Genomic DNA, 18,847 nt, shown 5'->3' with positions numbered 1-18,847 from the left:
ATTCTTCTGTGGTGATTGCCATCTTGCTATTAGCTCAAAAGTTCTCCACTTCCTAAGCCTATGTGTGGGTTTGGCGAGTTTGAGGCTAGGTGTGAGTATCAAAATGTTCTTTCTAAGATCCCACTCATTGGAATTTGGAATTTTTGCAAGATGGCTTAAATAAAGTGTTGGCCTTTAATTCCTTAAAGATACAGGTCGTGGCTCTTGCTTGTTTCAGGGGCCAGATGAATGGTGAATCCTCATCGTCTCATCCTGATGTGATGTTAGCCAAGTGGGAAACCCCTGAGTCTGTGCTAAAGGGCATGAGGCTCTTAAAAGAATTTATACCCCCTTCCTAAATAGCAGTCTGGTGATGTTTCAGCCCTCCAAGGTGGATGTTTTAATGATGGCAGTCACTCTGTGTGCCACCATACCAGTGGAAAGGAGTACATCTCTAAAGGACCCCCTGGATAGGAAGATAGAGCTTCCCCTAAAGTACTTGTTTGTTTCTTTTGCTATTTTAGTCAAATCTTCATTTGTTCAACTTGTGTTGTGAGGGCCTGTTTGTGCTGGATGAAACAACTCCCAGAGAATGAGGCGGCAGCTCACATGGAATTGGCTGCAGCCTTTTTGCCAGACACTCTCTGATTTTCTCCACAGTTCTTTCCAGTTGGTGGCCTTGTCTATTGAGTCCAGAGGCTGCTTTGGCTTTGCACCTGGGTGGCAGATTTTTGGTCCACATCGCACTTAGGAAAGTCGCTGTTCAAGAGTAAGTTTCTTTTTAGTAAAGATCTGGAACAGTTGGTTAAAAATCTGGGAGAGCCGAAGCTGCAGAGATTTCCGGAAGATAAGATCATTCTTTTCTAGATCTGGGAAGGTTGAACGCAGTTCCAGGACGCCAGGCAGTAGGCAGCTAGTAAGTCCTTCTCAATATTCTTTTTGAGGTTTTCAGTCTTCAAGGAGCAGAACCTAGCTTTCGAGGTTTCTGGAAATCAAGGCCTTACTCAGTTCTCCTTGGGATCCAGGGAAGTCGCATGATGAGTTGCTGTGAGTTTACTCATTGGTTTCTCCCTGTTCTTCCACAGTCAAACTGAAATTGGTCTGCAAGACTTCTGTGAGACTGCAGCTTCTGAAGGTTGTAATCCCTGTACCTGCCTTTGAGCAGGGCCTTGGCTGATATTCAATCTGTTTTGTCCTGCCCAAAAAGGAAGATTTCTTCTAACCCATCCTGGATCTCAAGGAGATAAACTGCAGCCTGTGAGTCTCCCATTTTCAGATGAAAACACTTTGCTTTGTACTCTTGGCTGTAAGATAGGAAGATTATCTTTGCTCTCTAGACCTGTCGAAGGCCTACTTCCCATCAGGTGGGAAAATCAAAGGTACTTCTGTTTTTGCATCTTGCAGGAACAATTTTCAGTTCCAGGCACTTCCTTTTGGCCTAGTGACAGTGCCATGTATCTTTATCAAAATTATGCTGGTATTTGAAGCATGAAGGTATATGGACCATCCATTTCTGGACAATTGGTTCATCAGGCTGAAGTCTTTTCAGGAAGTGATCTGGGTATCCAACCAGGTGATCCACTTCTTAGAAGGCTTGGGCTAGATCAGCAGTTTTGTAAAAAGCAAACATCAGTGCACTCAATCTCTGGAGTATCTAGGGGTGTGCTTCAATGTGTAGGTAGACCAGGTGTTCCTCATGGAAGAGAGACAAACAATCTTTGTATTTAGCAGATCAACAGCAGATTTAGCTTGGGATTATTTACATCTTCTTGGGTTAATGGTGGCAATGCTGGATATGGTCCCATGGACCAGGGTGCACATGAGCCCTCTGCAGTTTTCCCTTCTGTCTCGTCATTCACAGGATTACAGTGCTCGCCGCCTTCTATCTGCTTCAATGAAAGAATCCCTTTATTGGTGGATGGTGCCGCCTTGCCTGCTTCAGGGATTCTGTCTAAGCACAGCTTCTTTGGATTCTGTCTGGTTGAGGGAGCTCATTGCTTGGACCAGGTAGCTCACGGACTTTGGTTCCAGGAAGAGGCCTCCTAGTCTATAAACAGATTGGAGACTACAGCTGGCACTGTATCACTTCCTTCCTGTTCTCAAGGGCAAGGCGATCAGTGCACTGTCTGACAGTGTGACAGTAGTAGCCTATATAAACAGACAAGGGGGGGAACCAGGAGTCGTGGAGTATTGGCGGAAACAAATTGGTTCTTTCTGTGGTTAGAGCAGCAGCTCACATTGCAGGTCAGGAGAATGTGCAGGCAGATTTCCTCAAGAGGCCTTTTCAATATCCAAGGGAGTGGGAACTGAGTTGAGAGATTTTCAGTTCATTATCGTGAGGTGGGAGCTTCCTCACATGGATCTGGTGGTGACCTACAGAATGCAAAGGTTAGTTAGTTTTTCAGCTATCAAAAGGACTCTGACTCCCTGGGCATCGACGCACTGGTTTAGTCTTGGCTAGTGGAGGAGCTTCTTTACATCTTTCCTCCATGGCCTCATCGGCAAGCTTCTTTGCAGGGTGGAGTTGGTGAATATTCTTCTGGCTATAAAGGCCTTGGTATACAGATCTGATGGAACTGAAGTTAGATTATCCTCTAAGCATTCCGGAGGCTCTGGGTCTTCTGGTTCAGAAGACCCAGAGATCCAGCTCCATTTTGTCTTGAGGCTTGGCTGTTGAGCAGAAATGGCTGCTAAAGAGGGGCTACTCCACTTTTGTTATTTTCACCCTATTGAAGGCTTGAAAGACTTCAACTTTTCTAGCTTATAATAGTCTGGCACTCTGGCTTTATGTAAGGATCATTTGGTGTCTCCTTGATGGCCTGAGGTTCCATGCATCTTAGCCTTTCTTCAGAAGGGTCTGACCTCAAATTCAGTAAAGTTGCAAATAATAGCCATCTCTTGGTTCAGAAGATGACTAGGTGGTTTTTCGGTGGCAGGCCACCCAGATGTATATCAGTTCCTTCAGGGCATTAAGAGATCATGCCCTCTTCTTAGACCTCTGATTCCACAGTGGGATCTTCATCTGTACTGACATCCTGGACGGCTCTTCCCTTTGAACTATTGAAGCATGTTTCACTTAAGGATCTCTTCTTGAAGGCGCCTTTCTAGAGGCAATCTGCTTGGCTCATCTTATTTTGGAGTCTCAGGCCTTTCCTTGCCATGATCCCTTCCTTGTTAATGTTCACATGCGGTTGCCTTTCATCAAATGCCTTCCTTTCTTGCAAAATTAGTTTCAGCATTTCATATTATCCAGATGGTCTCGATACTGGCATTCTCATGAGGTGTGTAGGAATGAGTACAAGTCCTTGAGATGTTTGTACGTTTGTAGAATGCTGCTTTATCTAGAAAACTAATGACTTTTGCAAGTCTGATACTTTTCAGCCAACTTTGGGCTGCATAAAGGTGAGGTAGCCTCCAAAGCTACTCTTGCTCACTGGATCAAAGAAGTGATTATGTCTGCCTGTGTGCTCATTGGTAGAAAACCACCTAAGTTCGGGCACATTCTATAAGGGCACAGTCCTGATCTTGGGAGGAGGTAATTGTGATTACACCTGCAGACAATGTAGAGCTGCCATTTGGTCATTTGGCAGGAGCATCGTTAGCACCAGGTATATGGAGCCTGCGTTCTGTGTCCAAAGATCAATGCCCAGGGCCTCAGCCACAGTGACCGCTATATTTTTTTCAATCCCCCATCATTTGTGCTCTGCTGGGTCCTCTACTCTCTTCTAGCCAAAGAGGAGAAAGGCTACTGTGTCAGTCTGGGCGCCCGCAGCTTAAGAGGGGAAGCTGCTGCATCTGCCTGACTCCTTGCAGCCAAAGAGAAATTTGTTGCTTTGGCCTGTGCCCAAAGAGGGGAAGTTGTTACATCAGCCTGGGCCTCTGCAGCTGAAGAGAGGAAGCTGCTTCCTGTACCTTGCATGTTTCTGGGAAAGAGTGAGAGCACGTGTGTCTGTTAACATGAGAGAAGGCCATTGGAGATTTTGACAAGGCTTAAAAAAAAACCAAACATGAGAAAGTATGTGTGAGAGAGCACATGTATGTATGAGAGACTGCATGCATGTGTGAACATGAGATGTGGATCTGTGTGTGTGTGAGTACATGATTAAGATTCTGTGCAGGCCCAAGAAGGAAGCTGCTGCCTGCACATTCTGGGGGGGAGAAGAAGGGGAAAAGAGCATGTAGTGTGAGAATAACTATATGTGTGAGTAGATGAAAGAGAAGACAGGTTTGTGCAGGGGTCCTCTTCCCCAGTCCATGACAATCTGAGTGACTGGAAATCAAAAGTTCCCAGGTATGCAGAGTGGGGGATTTTTTAAAATCCTTATTTGTTCTAATTGTATGTTACGTGATATGTCTGCTGTTTTGAAATATTTTATTGGCAGTTTTAATTATTGGATATTCTTTTTATGAGTGTGGTTTTACTATTATGATCTATATTTCTTGGTTTTTCTGTTTTTATGCAAAATTTTGTTTTTCCATTCCTCCACTGTATACAGAATGTGGCTTGTGGTGTTTTCCAATTCAGTTTTTCTTTACATATTTCTGTTTATATTTTATGGTCTCTCTATTCCTAATTTGGTGAGGATCTGTCTATTCTGCATGTGTGACCAAGGTGAGGTATTTTGCTAGCATATAGTTTCTGTTCTGTTTTCATAATAGGAAGTGTATTGGTGTGTTAGGGCCTGCTGTAATATTTGCTGTGTTGCTTTTTCAAAGGTAGGTTTGTTACTGCTTGACAGTACTGCTTTGGTATTGCATGGTTTACTATATTGTAATTGTAATTCACTTTTATTCAGAGGTTCACTGTTAGTTTTTCAGCATCAAATCCAAAACACAATTTTTAAATGTCTACAATACTGTAACCCATAAGCTGTATGTAAGTGGCTATATGTTGTGCTGTGCTATCTGGGTCTCTCTGCCAGCTGTGAAAGCACCAAAGATCAGGGAACACTGTGGATGACTGCAATTATATTTTGACAACATTGGGAAAAATTATCAATGCACCCATTGTACATGTGTACACACAATGGAATACTTGCATGAATGCAGCTTGTGCTCAGTCATTCTTATGTTTTAAATGTATTCATGAGTACATTACTCATTATTGATGGCCCTGTTGATCCATTGGTAGATTGTTCATTGCTCCTGTATTGGGGATGCTAGAATGGAAGGAATAAAGGGACAAGAGAGGAGGAGAGAGGTTCAGGGACAGTGATGGTAAATGTATGCAAATAAGGGGTATAAGAAGCTACTCTCTACATGCAAGGCACTAGTCTTTTACTGACCAGACCCCTGTTCAAGGCCAGTCTATAAAGTGAGTAGAGTGAACAAGTAAACGTGAATAGGGTTTGCACTTTATGAAAGTATAAACAACCGAGAGGAGATACAATGAAGTTACTAAGTTGTACATTTGAAACTAATAAGAGAGAATCTTTTTTTTACTCAACATATAATTAAGCTCTAGAACTTGTTGCAGAAGATATAGTGAAAGCTATTAATGTGGCTATGTTTAAAAAAAGGTTTGGACAAGTTCCTGAAGGAAAAGTCCATAACCATCATTAAGGTAGAGTAGCAGAAATTTATTGCTTGTATCTAGGATAAGCAGCTTGGAATTCACCCTTTGGAATACTGCTAGGTACTTGTGACTTGGAATGGCCACCGTTGGAAACTGGATACTGGATTTCATGGACCTTTGGTCTGACCCAGTACAGCAAATCTTATGTTCTTTAGGCCCACTAAATCACTTTTTAGAAGTCTGTAAAAGCTATCCCCTTGCAGTACACAATCACAGAACGGGTTGCTGTGGAATGTGTAGCTCTGGATGCAAACCTGAAGGGTTGAAACCTGACAACTCTGCACACGGACATACTAGTGTGCAATTTCACTAGGAAGACCACTATTCCCATGCACTCAAGGTTTCTCAGGATCAAATGAGCCTATCTGTACTGAACTAAACTCCAGGAGGCTGGTATGGATTTGGTGAGGGCGTTGCACCTTGAATTTGGGAACAGTATTCTTGGCAGATGCTTATGACCTAATCTGAGTATCGATGAGGAACATGACACAGGAATGGCTGCCCACCATCTCCACTAGCAGAGAAACTGGGTGGGGGCTCAGCCTCAAAGGCACATATTGCCAGACTTCCAATTAAGGGCAAGCTTTTCTTTGGGGAAGATTTGGAAGAGTTAGTCAAGGACTTGAGTCCAAGTCACCCAGACTTCTGGAAGATAAGAGCAAAGGGATTCTTCTGGTCTTATCCAACTAGGATATGTTTCAGGGAGTTGAAATATCAAGGAGATCTTTAGCTTCTGGATTATTGTCAGAGATGATTATGCCTTAGCATTGTCCAGCTCTATTTTAGATGCTTTTTTGCTGTTCTGTTTCTCCCAATTAAAATGTGAGGCAGTTGAGATGACTCTGGAGTGTCTTTTTTGGTTAGGAATGAGGGTACTGGATTCGGAATGAGGACAAGGAACATTTTTTTATTTTCATCGTTCTCAAGAATGCCCATTTTGTCCTGAAGCATGTCAGCAGTGCTGAGGGTGATGGAAAATCTAGGGTCTGTCATGGTGAGAGAGGGAGGAATGTATGTTTTCTTTGGATTTGACAGAAGTAAGTCTTCACATCCCCAACCAGGGAGGAAGATTAGAGATTCCTGTACTTTGTAGTACCAGTTCAGAGCTTTACCATTCAGGCTGGCCACAGCCCCTAGGACTTTCTACAGAATGATGGTTGTAGTGGCAATGGCTTTGTATTAGGAGGGTATTCTAGTTTATCCTTACTTGGATGATAGGCTTATCTGGGTGAAGATGTGGGAGACGTCAAGCTTCTACCACCAGCATGATGCAGCTCTTGCAGGAGCTGGGCTGGATGGTATACTTTGCAAGGAACAAGCTGGAACCCACTCAATTTTTGGAATTCTTCTACACGAAGAATGGTCAAATATGTATGACTGCAGGAAGAATTCTCAAGATTCAGAGTCCAATTGTGCAATCTTATGTCAGACCAAAGTATCAGGATATGGAAGTACCTGCAAGTCTTCGATTCGATGAAATAGCCCCGGACTTGGTGATCTGGGAAAGAGCACACCTTCAACCCTTTCAGGAATCTGTATCTCAATAGTTGCCCCAGGCCCAGGTATAATCAGCGATGCTTCCACTTCAGCCCAGAGAAGGGACAGTTCTGGTTTGTAGGATGGATTCAAAGAACTTAGCAACCAGAGTGGATTTGGAGACTCAGTCTGGAGTGACAGTGTCAACCGCCAGCCTTTACAGTTGGGTAGCTCATTATTGGGATCAAATGGTCTATTCACAGGACCACTGTATCTTTCCTCCATGGCTGCTTGTGCGATGACGCCTGCAGAAAATAGAGGGAATTTAGTGATTCTGGTGGCACCAGATTGATTCAAAAGCCCTTGGTTTGTAGACCCCCATGATAATCAAGGAAGGTGAACACCCCATTCTTCACAGAGCAAGACTGTAGTTTGTGAGGATCCAGCTTGTTTTTTGTTTTATGGCATAGCTATTAAGAGAGTGTCTCTAGCAAGGAATGGTATTCCAATAAAGTGGTTGTCACATTGCAGTAGGCCTATAAGAGATTCACCATACTAGATTATGTGAGGTTTGGAGGGTTTTTTGTTTTGGTTTTTTTTGGAGTCTTGGTGTACCACTAGGCTTATTTTGCTGTGGAAAACAGTCATTGTGGTTTTAACCTTCTTGCAGAAAAGCCTGGAAAAAGGGCTGTTGCTATTATATAGTCTTTAGCTATTATCTGCAACGGGGTAATATTTAGATTCTTTAGCCTCAAGTTGTCAGATATAGACGCCACACCATTTTTGTCACCTTTCTCTAAACCATCTCTGTCTTGTCTATTCTTTTTGAGAAACAGGTTCCAGAACTGTACACAGTACTTTGAGTCCTCACTAAGGACCTATATATGGACACTATCACTTTTTTTCCCCTCTTACTGGTTATTCCTTTCTGTGCAGCTCAGAATTCTTTTGGCTTTAGCTACCACCTTGTCACATTGCTTTGCCGCCTTCAGATTGCCAGACACTTACCTCAAGGTCCATGCACAGTAGAACAGAAAGCTTTGGAAACTTTGCTTCATTCTTCCTAGCAGATTCTTGTCAGCTCAGCATGCTTTCCTTCTCATCTGGGCTAATGCACACTTTTCACCGATTCCACTGATAACTAGAATGGTGCAAAACTGTTAATCGAACAAACTCACTTGATCCTCATAGTTCCAGCATGGCCCTGTCAGTTCTGGTTTCCTTATCTCGTACAGTGCTCTGCAGTCCTTTGATTCACCTAGGAATAGACCCAACATTATTAACTCAAGAAAAAGGATCTCTTGTATGTTGAATGCTTACTATTCGCAGACCACTCCTTATCAAGAGAAATGGAGGAGATTCTTCTCTCTGCTTGAAAACTGTCTTCTAGAAGAGCCTATGGCTTTTAATGGAAGAAATTCTCCATATGGTGTCAGTGTAAAGCATTAAATCTGTTCTCATGTGACACCCCCCCCCCCCCCCCCCCCCCCCCCCAGCATTTGCTACCTACTTAAAATCTTTTTCTGAAGCTGGCTTTGCCATATCATCAGTAAGAGAACATCTCAGTGCATAGTTGATATTCAAGTTGTAGTAGATGTGCCTCAACTCACCTGCTAGTAGCAAGATTCATGAAAGCTTTGACACATTAAACATCCAGTACAGAAAACACCTGTGCCTTGATCTGAATGTTCTTTCTCAATTGAAGCTTCCACCCTCTGAGCCTTTAGTGTTGGCTTCTCTGAAGTTTGTAATATGGAAAGTGGTATTTCTGGTAGCAGTAACTTCTGCATGAAGAGTCAGTCATTAGTTTGTTACCCTCTATACTTGTAGTTTTTCCACAATAGTGGTACTCCTCATCCACCCAGTTTCTGCTTAAAATCGTATCAGCTTTCCATATTAATCAAACCATTGTTACCTACCTTCTTCCCAAGACCACTTGCTTATAAAGATGAAACAAACTATTCCCTAGATTGCAAAAGAGCTTTAGCCTACTACAAAAGAACCCAGCTGCATAAAAGAGCTTTAGCGTACTACAAAAGAAGAACCCAGCCACATTGTCAAACTTCGCAGCTCTTTGTGTCTTATGATCCTGATAGACTAGATATAGCAGTTATTTAAACATACGTTTACTAGATAGCATTAAAACTCATCGTTAGTATGGGTTTATGCATTGCTCATTTGCGAACTGTTTCTTTAAAAGACATCTGCAGAGTTTCAACTTGCTCATGAGTACACACCTTTCCATCCTATTACTGTCTGGACAACCTCTTAAATAGTGATGATAGAATTTGGAAAAACAATTTTATGTAACCTGTTTACTCAGTCTACTTTCCATAGTGGGGTCCATGTTGCTTTTCAGTAAACACTCCACTGCAACCTTCCGCTTGTGACTCCCTACATATCATGGCTAATTCAGCCCTGCTTATCAGAGAAAGCAAGTTTGCTTACCGTAAACGGTTTGTTCTATAGATAGCAGAATGAATTAACCATATCAAATACTCGCCTGCCTCTTTGGAAAGTCAATTACCTAGTTTGGAATAGCTCTGATTGACTGAGGAGGCTCATGAGGCAACACTTAAGCTTGAGTTCCCACACATGCTCAGTAGAGCTAAAAATCTATTAGCTAGGAAAGCTGAGCCCAGTATCACCAGATGACATCACCACATATGGCTAATTCATCCTGCTATCTACGTAAAACACTGTTTATGGTAAGCAAACTTACTTTATTCTTCTGTGCCTTACGCATCATTTTTTTAATGCATATCATATCTGTTGCCTCCTTATCATAATTTTGAGAATTCTGCTTTATTTTTTGCTGACATCTTTTAAGATTATCTACATCTGTAGCTCAATGTCAATATGAAAATACTAAAATTTGAAGAAATAAACTTCTCAGATGGAAGAATATTACTCACCTCCCCTACTAAAATTGTGCAATCTGTTTACTAGATTGAAAAGGAATTTAAAGAGCCAATAGTCTTAATTTATTTTCAAATTTATAATAAATATAAAAGTTGCCTCTCCTGGTGAGGCTGAGACAGGCATCAGTAAACAAGATTATACAACTGTATTAAATGAATGCTTTAGAAAAACCATATTTTTTTCTGAAAAACAGAATAATCTGTTAATCTAATATTCAAAGGAAATACATTCCATAAAGCCAGGGCCTATACAAGTGAGAAGGCCCTTCGTTTGGTTTCAGCTAGCTTAACACTGGTGTCCTAAGCAAAACTTGCTGAGAGGATATCAAGACCCAGGCAGGTTGGTAATGAGACATTATTAAGATGAGATGGGGCACATTCATGTAAGGCATGGAATATTCATGTAAGGCATTGTAATTTAAAATCTAGCTGTCAGTTGGTTACTAGACAGAGCTCTAAATTAGAGAATGCTAAACTTTACAAGTTCCTTGAAAAACAAGCAATATTTACGGTAATTTTTTATGGAATATTTTCTTTTGAAAGAGGCCTGTTCTCCATTTTCCTCTTTCTCTTATTTTCAGAAGTTACAGATGGATTTAATTCCAACATTTTATACGATATAGAGATACAATACATAAACTTTTAGAAAGTTCGAGACCTTGGGAGAATTTGTCAACTTGGTACTTGACAGATCACATCTATTAGGATGCTATGTTTGGCAAGCAGCAATCAAAGGAAACCTTTTGATTGCAAAGGAAAAATTTCTTAATAGAAACAGAATTATTCTGTTAAACCGTGGTTAATTTGAATTCATTATTTTATAACTGAATTAGGGCATATCTTGCTTAATCATTTGTTTGGACAGTTGTAGTTTTGTAGAAATATATCTGTAGGATTGACTTTATGGAGTTATTTTTCAGTGTTGTATTTAATGGTAAGATGGTGCTTGCTTTTTTTTTTTTAGGACTGGATGAGAAGTCTACAAACATTTTGTAATTTACGAAAAACAACTCAGGCAACATCAAACAAACGTCTTCGACAGGTAAATATTATAAATTCTATTTCTGAAGACTTTAAGGTGACCCATCCATTGTGAAGTAGTACTGTTAAACCACCTGTCCACTTATACCGTTAAAGCTACAGATTTCTAAATTTTAGTAATTTTAGTGTAAGGTATTTAAGTTTGGTGTAGTGACCTCATTCTTACAATTTTTAAGTAGCGTATATAGGCAAATAACATTTGCTAGTGCAGACTTAATTATTTATTAAGTGAACAGTTTCACTCTTTAGCTAAAATTAAATCAGTTGCAAAAATTCTGTTTTTCAGGTAAGTAAATTAGTTCTTTCAAAGAGCAGTATGTTTTATACTGGCGTATGTGATGTCTCATGCCTGTTCAAAAGAAACATACTTCCAATATATAATACTTTACAAACTTCTGTTTCAGTAAGTGATATGAAAGTTGTTTTAATCTAGTTGTTCACTATATCTCTTTACCTCTTGTCAGAGGAGGAGTGCCTATCCCGACTTCCGTTGTCAGTTGAATTCTTTTTATTTTCTCTTTCTAGTTAGGTCTTGTTGGCATTTAAGGTTATTCTATTTCTGAATAAGATTTTTTGTGTTGACTGCTCCATAAGCTTCTCCTTATCTGTTTGTGTCCTGGTGTCGAGTAACCTTTTTAAAGTGGTGATTTTTTCCTAAAATACCTTTTTTGATTTTGTTTTGTTTTGTCTTCACATTTAAGCAAATCAGCAGTTTTTAAGATCTACTCTCATTGCAGACAAGATGTCCCTTCCAGTTTGCTATTTTCTAATACATTTGCTGAGCAGTAGGCTATACCACATCTGAATACTTGATGTTTGAAGATGTTACCTTAGCTTTCAGTGACCATCTGGGAAAAGCTTCATGCTTATTTTTTCAAGAAAGTTACATTTTTGCTTCAAACTAGTTAGTTTCTAAGTCTGGAAAAAAACCCCATTGTCAATCCAGAACTAAGTCAAATTCTTTAATGATCTCAAAATGTAAGTCATGGCACAAGTGTTAAACACAACTCATACTTGGAATGTTGATGCCAACAATCTGATGCAGCTGCATTGAGATAACCTCTTTTCCTGTCTGATTGGACTTGATGCCAAGTCCTTGATGGCAAATGTCCAGGCTTCCTCCCATTGACCAGTTGATCTTGGATGCATTCTACCAGCTTTTGGCCTAAGAACCCACAGATTAGATTCACTAGAGTACCACCATAATCTGTTTCCTGTCATCCTGGGCCAGGTTCTGTCTTGAAAACATAAGAAAATGCCATACTGGGTCAGACCAAGGGTCCATCAAGCCCAGCATCCTGTTTACAACAGTGGCCAATCCAGGCCATAAGAACCTGGCAAGTACCCAAAAACTAAGTCTATTCCATGTTACCATTGCTAATGGCAGTGGCTGTTCTCTAAGTGAACTTAATAGCAGGTAATGGACTTCTCCTCCAAGAACTTCTCCAATCCTTTTTTAAACACAGCTATACTAACTGCACTAACCACATCCTCTGGCAACAAATTCCAGAGTTTAATTGTGCGTTGAGTAAAAAAGAACTTTCTCCGATTAGTTTTAAATGTGCCCCCTAGTCTTTCTACTATCCGAAAGAGTAAATAACCGATTCACGTCTACCCGTTCTAGACCTCTCATAATTTTAAACATCTCTATCAAATCCCCCCTCAGCCGAGTCTTCTCCAAACTGAAATGTCCTAACCTCTTTAGTCTTTCCTCAGAGGGGAGCTGTTCCAGACCCTTATCATTTTGGTAGCCCTTCTCTGTACCTTCTCCATCGCAATTATATCTTTTTTGAGATGCGGCGACCAGAATTGTACACAGTATTCAAGGTGTGGTCTCACCATGGAGCGATAGGGGCATTATGACATTTTCCATTTTATTCACCATTCCCTTTCTAATAATTCCCAACATTCTGCTTGCTTTTTTGCCTGCCGCAGCACACTGAACCGACAATTTCAATGTGTTATCCACTATGACGCCTAGATCTCTTTCTTGGGTTGTAGCACCTAATATGGAACCCAACGTTGTGTAATTATAGCCTGGGTTATTTTTCCCTATATGCATCACCTTGCACTTATCCACATTAAATTTCATCTGCCATTTGGATGTCCAATTTTCCAGTCTCACAAGGTCTTCCTGCAATTTATCACAATCTGCTTGTGATTTAACTACTCTGAACAATTTTGTGTCATCTGCAAATTTGATTATCTCACTCATCGTATTTCTTTCCAGATCATTTATAAATATATTGAAAAGGGTCCCAATACAGATCCCTGAGGCACTCCACTGTCCACTCCCTTCCACTGAGAAGATTGTCCATTTAATCCTACTCTCTGTTTCCTGTCTTTTAGCCAGTTTGCAATCCACGAAAGGACATCGCCACCTAAGCCATGACTTTTTACTTTTCCTAGAAGCCTCTCATGAAGAACTTTGTCAAACGCCTTCTGAAAATCCAAGTATACTACATCTATCGGTCCACCTTTATCCACATGTTTATTAACTCCTTCAAAAAAATGAAGCAGATTTGTGAGGCAAGACTTGCCATGGGTAAAGCCATGCTGGCTTTGTTCCATTAAATCATGTCTTTCTATATGTTCTGTGATTTTGATGTTTAGAACACTTTCCACTATTTTTCCTGGCACTGAAGTCAGGCTAACTGGTCTGTAGTTTCCCGGATCGTCCCTGGAGCCCTTTTTAAATATTGGGGTTACATTTGCTATCCTCCAGTCTTCAGGTACAATGGATGATTTTAATGACAGGTTACAAATTTTTACTAATAGGTCTGAAATTTCATTTTTTAGTTCCTTCAGAACTCTGGGGTATATACCATCCAGTCCAGGTGATTTACTACTCTTCAGTTTGTCAATCAGGCCTACCATATCTTCTAGGTTCACCGTGATTTGATTCAGTCCATCTGAATCATTACCCATGAAAACCTTCTCCATTACGGGTACCTCCCCAACATCCTCTTCAGTAAACACAGAAGCAAAGAAATCATTTAATCTTTCCGCGATGGCCTTATCTTCTCTAAGTGCCCCTTTAACCCCTCGATCATCTAATGGTCCAACTGACTCCCTCACAGGCTTTCTGTTACGGATATATTTAAAAAAGTTTTTACTGTGAGTTTTTGCCTCTACAGCCAACTTCTTTTCAAATTCTCTCTTAGCCTGTCTTATCAGTCTTACATTTAACTTGCCAACGTTTATGGATTTACTGGATGCCATCGAAACTTGAGTCTTTAATTGATAAGAAAAGCAACCTGAAGTATTGCAAATCTGATTTTTCCCTTACTTTATGAGTGTGCTCGGGCGGAGCTGCAAGCTCAAGCGGCCATCTTGGTGCTCAGGAGCGCCCCCCCTGTCCAGTCTTATTTTTGCACTGATTGCTATAAGTAGTTATCTGTCTGTTTGGGATAAATTGTGTGTGCATCTAGTAGGAAAACGTCTAGCATTTAGAGAACAAATCCAGTCTCTATAGGCTAATATGATGGACCTGGATGAGCAGAAAAAGAGAGAGGTATATAGAGGAGACCTTTATGGAAATCGAATGGTCTGACCTCCGCTCTGGCAGCCTCTGCTGAAGTAGCAAGGTCACCAGGAAGGAGAGCATCACCTTAAGTGGCAGGTAATGATTCTATAGTTAGGACCTGCTTTATAGGCTGTTATCCTCTTACACTGAGGACACAATTTCAGGGGTGTGTGCCCTGGAGGATAGGGAAAAAGGGACTGCCATTGTTGGTAAGCTGATCATCAGGAATGTAGATAATCCTCATGCCTAGTGGCCAATAGCCCCCAGTTATCTGATAACTTGCTGCCTGGTGTGAAAGTAGCAGCCTCACGTGTCATCTAGATCAGATGTTAAGAGTGTGCTAGGGTACCAGTGACACAGGAAGATGCAGGAGGGAGGTTTTGGAGTCTAAATTTAAATTTCTAGGTAGGAAAGTAAAAGCCAGAACCTCCAGAATAGCATTCTTGGAAATGTTCCCAGTTCCACAAGAAAGACCCTAGAGGCAGGCTCAGCTCTGTAGTCTCAATGCATGAATGAGACACTGGTGCAGAGATGAAAATTTTAGATTCTTTAGGAATTGGGGAAGATCAAGGAGAAGAGGAAGCCTAGTCCAATGGGTCCCTGCTGCTTGTGCTAACTGAAAAAATAAATTAATATTAAAACAGAATCATTGGAGAAAGCAGACAGTTGTTCAGGAGCACATGGTTCACAGTGAGATATCTTAAAATTATATGGTTAAGGCAGGGAAAAAGTTTTTGAGGTAGTTCAGGTTGATTTAAATAGAGTATGACTGAGTCCACATTACCTGAATAACAAAAAAGGCAAATCTATATGCAAATGCAAGAAGTTTCAAAGCAAAGAAATTGGCTCTATAAGGTATAGCTATAATAACAGCTATTTTGACCTGGTAGAAAAAGAATAACCAGTAGGACAGTGTTAGCTAATGACAATCTATCTGTTCCTTTTTTTGGAACATGTTGTCTTATCTTTAGGAAGATAATAATTTTTGCTCTTTCAGCCAAAAATTGAAGGCCTGGCTGTTCCACTCCTAGGTGAGGGGTTCTTGGTCTTTAAATTAGGTCAAATTGTTACTGTATGACAACAGTTGATATCGTGTTGGGACAGATTTGTTAGCATTTATTATGGGAGGTGGGGAATTTTGTGGGGTTGGGATGGGTGTTTGTGGTTGTATTGTCTTTTTTTTTTTTTTTTTTAAACTAGTTTCATTAATTATGTACCTCATTATACTTTTTGCAATGTGAAGGATTTTAAAAAAATAGATGAAATGGAATGACACAGGGTACAAAATATATTTAAATGATTGAACATATTGACCTGGTGGTGAGGTGACACTGTTAAGCATGACAATCAAATTTTGCAGGAAACAAACCATATTCTGGAATCTTGATGGACAGAAATCTGTGCAGTAGAGAAGAGAGTTTACCATTATCCACCAGACCAGAATGGTAAAGCAGATTCTAACATGTCAGCAAATTAGACAGGCTTATAAAATTGGAAACAATAATTCTAGGGTAATTGAAATATCCCATTCCTTATCAGCCTGCCATTGTAGTCCAGATGAGTGAATTATGCCTGCCTGCCATCAGGCGTAGAGAGAACTACAAGTTTTCCTTGTCATCACTCACAGTTCATTAACCTACAGCAGTAAACCTTGTCATTATTTTTGTCTCCAGTAGTGGCAGAGATATCTGGAGGGGTGCATCATTTAGAGTGCTCCAGGTTGACAGTCCTTTATAGATCTTGGAAGAGCCCAAAGAGTGAGGAAATAGACTCTGGCAGCTTCAGAGTTCCTGAGAGCATGCAGAAGCTCCTATTCTCTTGGGGGCTGTAATTCTCTTCTCAGGATGTGGCCTATTCATTTCTTCTCCTTTTCTCTTCCCGGCTCGGCCACGTCTGATATTGTGGGGTCTTGACAGGAGAAGAGAGAGATCCAAAGAGGCCAACCTCCAAAGACAAATTGTAATGGAATGAAGTGCCACACCCCCACCAAGCTGATCCTCCGTATCATTTCGATATAATTTGTACCGTGATATAGCACTGTCCCCTTGGTTATCCTCCTTCCACCAAGACTCTGTGATGCCAATTGTCAATCTCATCATTTGCTGCTATACACTCTAACTCTCCCATCTTACTACTTAGACTTCTGGCATTGGCATACAGACATTTCAAAGTGTGGTTTTTGTTTGTACTAACAACCTGCTTTTCAGTTGTTAGGAAGTTAATTGAAAACTGGTAAATTCCTCCCTTTTAAATCAGCTCCATTTTAATTGTAGGCAGCTGAAGGCAAAAGGGACAACCTTTGATTCTCCAAATAAGCCTTGGGGCATAAGCATCACAATTGTTGCCTTGAGTGAAAGATATTTTGTTAAATTATCACTAATTCCTTAAAATCTTATAGTTAAAGTAAAGTTTAGGCTTTAGCCAAGATTTTTAATAGGTATTTGAAATAAAAACTAAAAGTATTAGTGCTAGCCAGTAAAGATTAATAGGTAGAATATGAAAACCAATTTTTACAAGCCGTATGACAGTTTGTTACTATTATGTGAGCTGTAAGGAACTACTATGTAATGGGAGATGAAGTAATTGAGCTAATTATCTAGGAGTGCCAGGGAAAACTATATAAGAAAAGTAAACCCGTGGGTGGGTAGGAGGGAGGGAACTAAACAGCTGAGATCACTTGCAGGAAAAAAAAAATAAATTTTCAGATAGCTTGTAGCTGCCTCTCACAAGAAAATAACCCCCACCCCCCCAAAGGCTCAAAATATTACAAACATCACAACATATATTTAGCCCAGATATAAATAACCAAATAATTTCAGGTAGCATGTAGCCTCACAGAGAAACTGCAAACACTGGCTAATGACTGCTCTTCAATGCTGTTCTCTAGGCCAATGAAATCTACAAAAAGCAAAGGGAATGGAACAGCTCCCCTATCATCAGAGGCTATACAGGATAGATCTCTTCAGCTTGGAAAAGACAGCTGAGAAGGGACATATAGAAGTTTACAAAATCATGAGTGGGATGGGTAAACAAAGGACAGTTATTTACCCTTTCAAATACTAAAACAAAGGGACATGCCATGAATAACCAGCAGAGTTAAAACAAATCATAGAAAATATTTGTTTTTACTTGGTGCACAATCAAACTATGGAATCTGTTGCCAGAGAAATGTGGTCAACGTTTCTAGCAATGTTTCCTCTCATTTTTGACAGGCTATGTATGCAAAAATTTCTTTAGCGCAAGTTTTTATTAGCTGATCTAAAATTTGTTTGCTATGAGCCAAGTGTGCCTGAGCAAGAATAATGCAAACAAAATCAGATTTCAAATGTTTCATTTAACTGTTTAATAAAAATAATTCTCCATTACATAAATGATCATGAAGCAAGAATCGGGTAAGTCACACTTTGCTATTGCTGCAAAATTATACTAATTCTGTATGGCTAGACACATTGTGAAGTCACACAAAATCCTGCAAAAAAGACACTCAAAATCAATATAGTAAACCTGTTATAATGTAACAGTATTAAGGCCAAGGATTCAAACAACCCTATATGTGAAAAAGCACTGTAAATATTACTCTGGTTCCTGCAATACCAATACAACACCTACTGGGGAAATGTAACAAATCCAATTGCTATAGATCACTACATAGACACTACAAGCTAGGAAAATCTCTCACCTTGGCCACATGTACAAAACAGAGGCAGAACTTTACCTAATACAGAATGAAGGATCCCAAATTAGAACCTGCAATATACAGACAAAAACTGAAATAGAAACCTCAAGAGCCAGACTGTCTACAGTAAAACAGTGGACATAGTAAAATACATAGTAACATAGTAGTGATAGCAGAAAAGGACTAAATGGTCCAGCCAGTCTGCCCAGCAAGTTTAAGGTCGTAACTGCCACTCTGTGCAGGTTACTCCCATATTTCTCTTAAGGATAGTAACTGTCAGGTCTGTGCAGTTATCCCAAAACCTTACGATACCCATACAAATTTCAGCTAGTAATTTTTTTTTTTTTTTTTTTTTTTTTTTTTACTGGTGATGAGCTATTTTGAAAATTCATAGGGTTGCTTGATGTACTTTGCTTATATATTTGCCATAGAAGCAGTCCTGTCCTTTTTCCCTTATGTCTGCGTATCAGTACCCCAGACTGTAAGAGTGAGGGCCCTCTTGGTGTTGTCTGAATCCAATTTCCCTTTTCCCCTTGCCGTTGAAGCGGATAGCAATATTTCAGTTGCATTTAAATTTCAAGGCATATTGGTTAAGGGTATTAATCTCTATGCTTTCTGCTAAGGATAGCAACTGCTACACCAGTAAGTTTACC

At 40.2% G+C, this 18,847-nt stretch overlaps 1 protein-coding gene across 8 annotated transcripts in view; it reads left to right on the top strand.

The window, feature by feature from the left end:
* RASA1 (RAS p21 protein activator 1) overlaps positions 1-18,847 on the top strand; it is a 384,196-nt gene that overhangs the window by 185,430 nt on the left and 179,919 nt on the right. For all 8 annotated transcript variants that reach the window (XM_029573687.1, XM_029573696.1, XM_029573711.1 and 5 more), the window contains exon 13: positions 10,916-10,993. In XM_029573687.1, the coding sequence (XP_029429547.1) occupies positions 10,916-10,993 (78 nt within the window). The remainder of the gene's footprint in view (positions 1-10,915; positions 10,994-18,847) is intronic.

This window comes from Rhinatrema bivittatum, chromosome 1 (assembly GCF_901001135.1).
Source record: "Rhinatrema bivittatum chromosome 1, aRhiBiv1.1, whole genome shotgun sequence".
NCBI classification, from domain to species: Eukaryota; Metazoa; Chordata; class Amphibia; order Gymnophiona; family Rhinatrematidae; genus Rhinatrema; species Rhinatrema bivittatum.
Note: the sequence above shows the minus strand (reverse complement) of the source record. Positions and strands in the feature narration are given on the sequence as shown.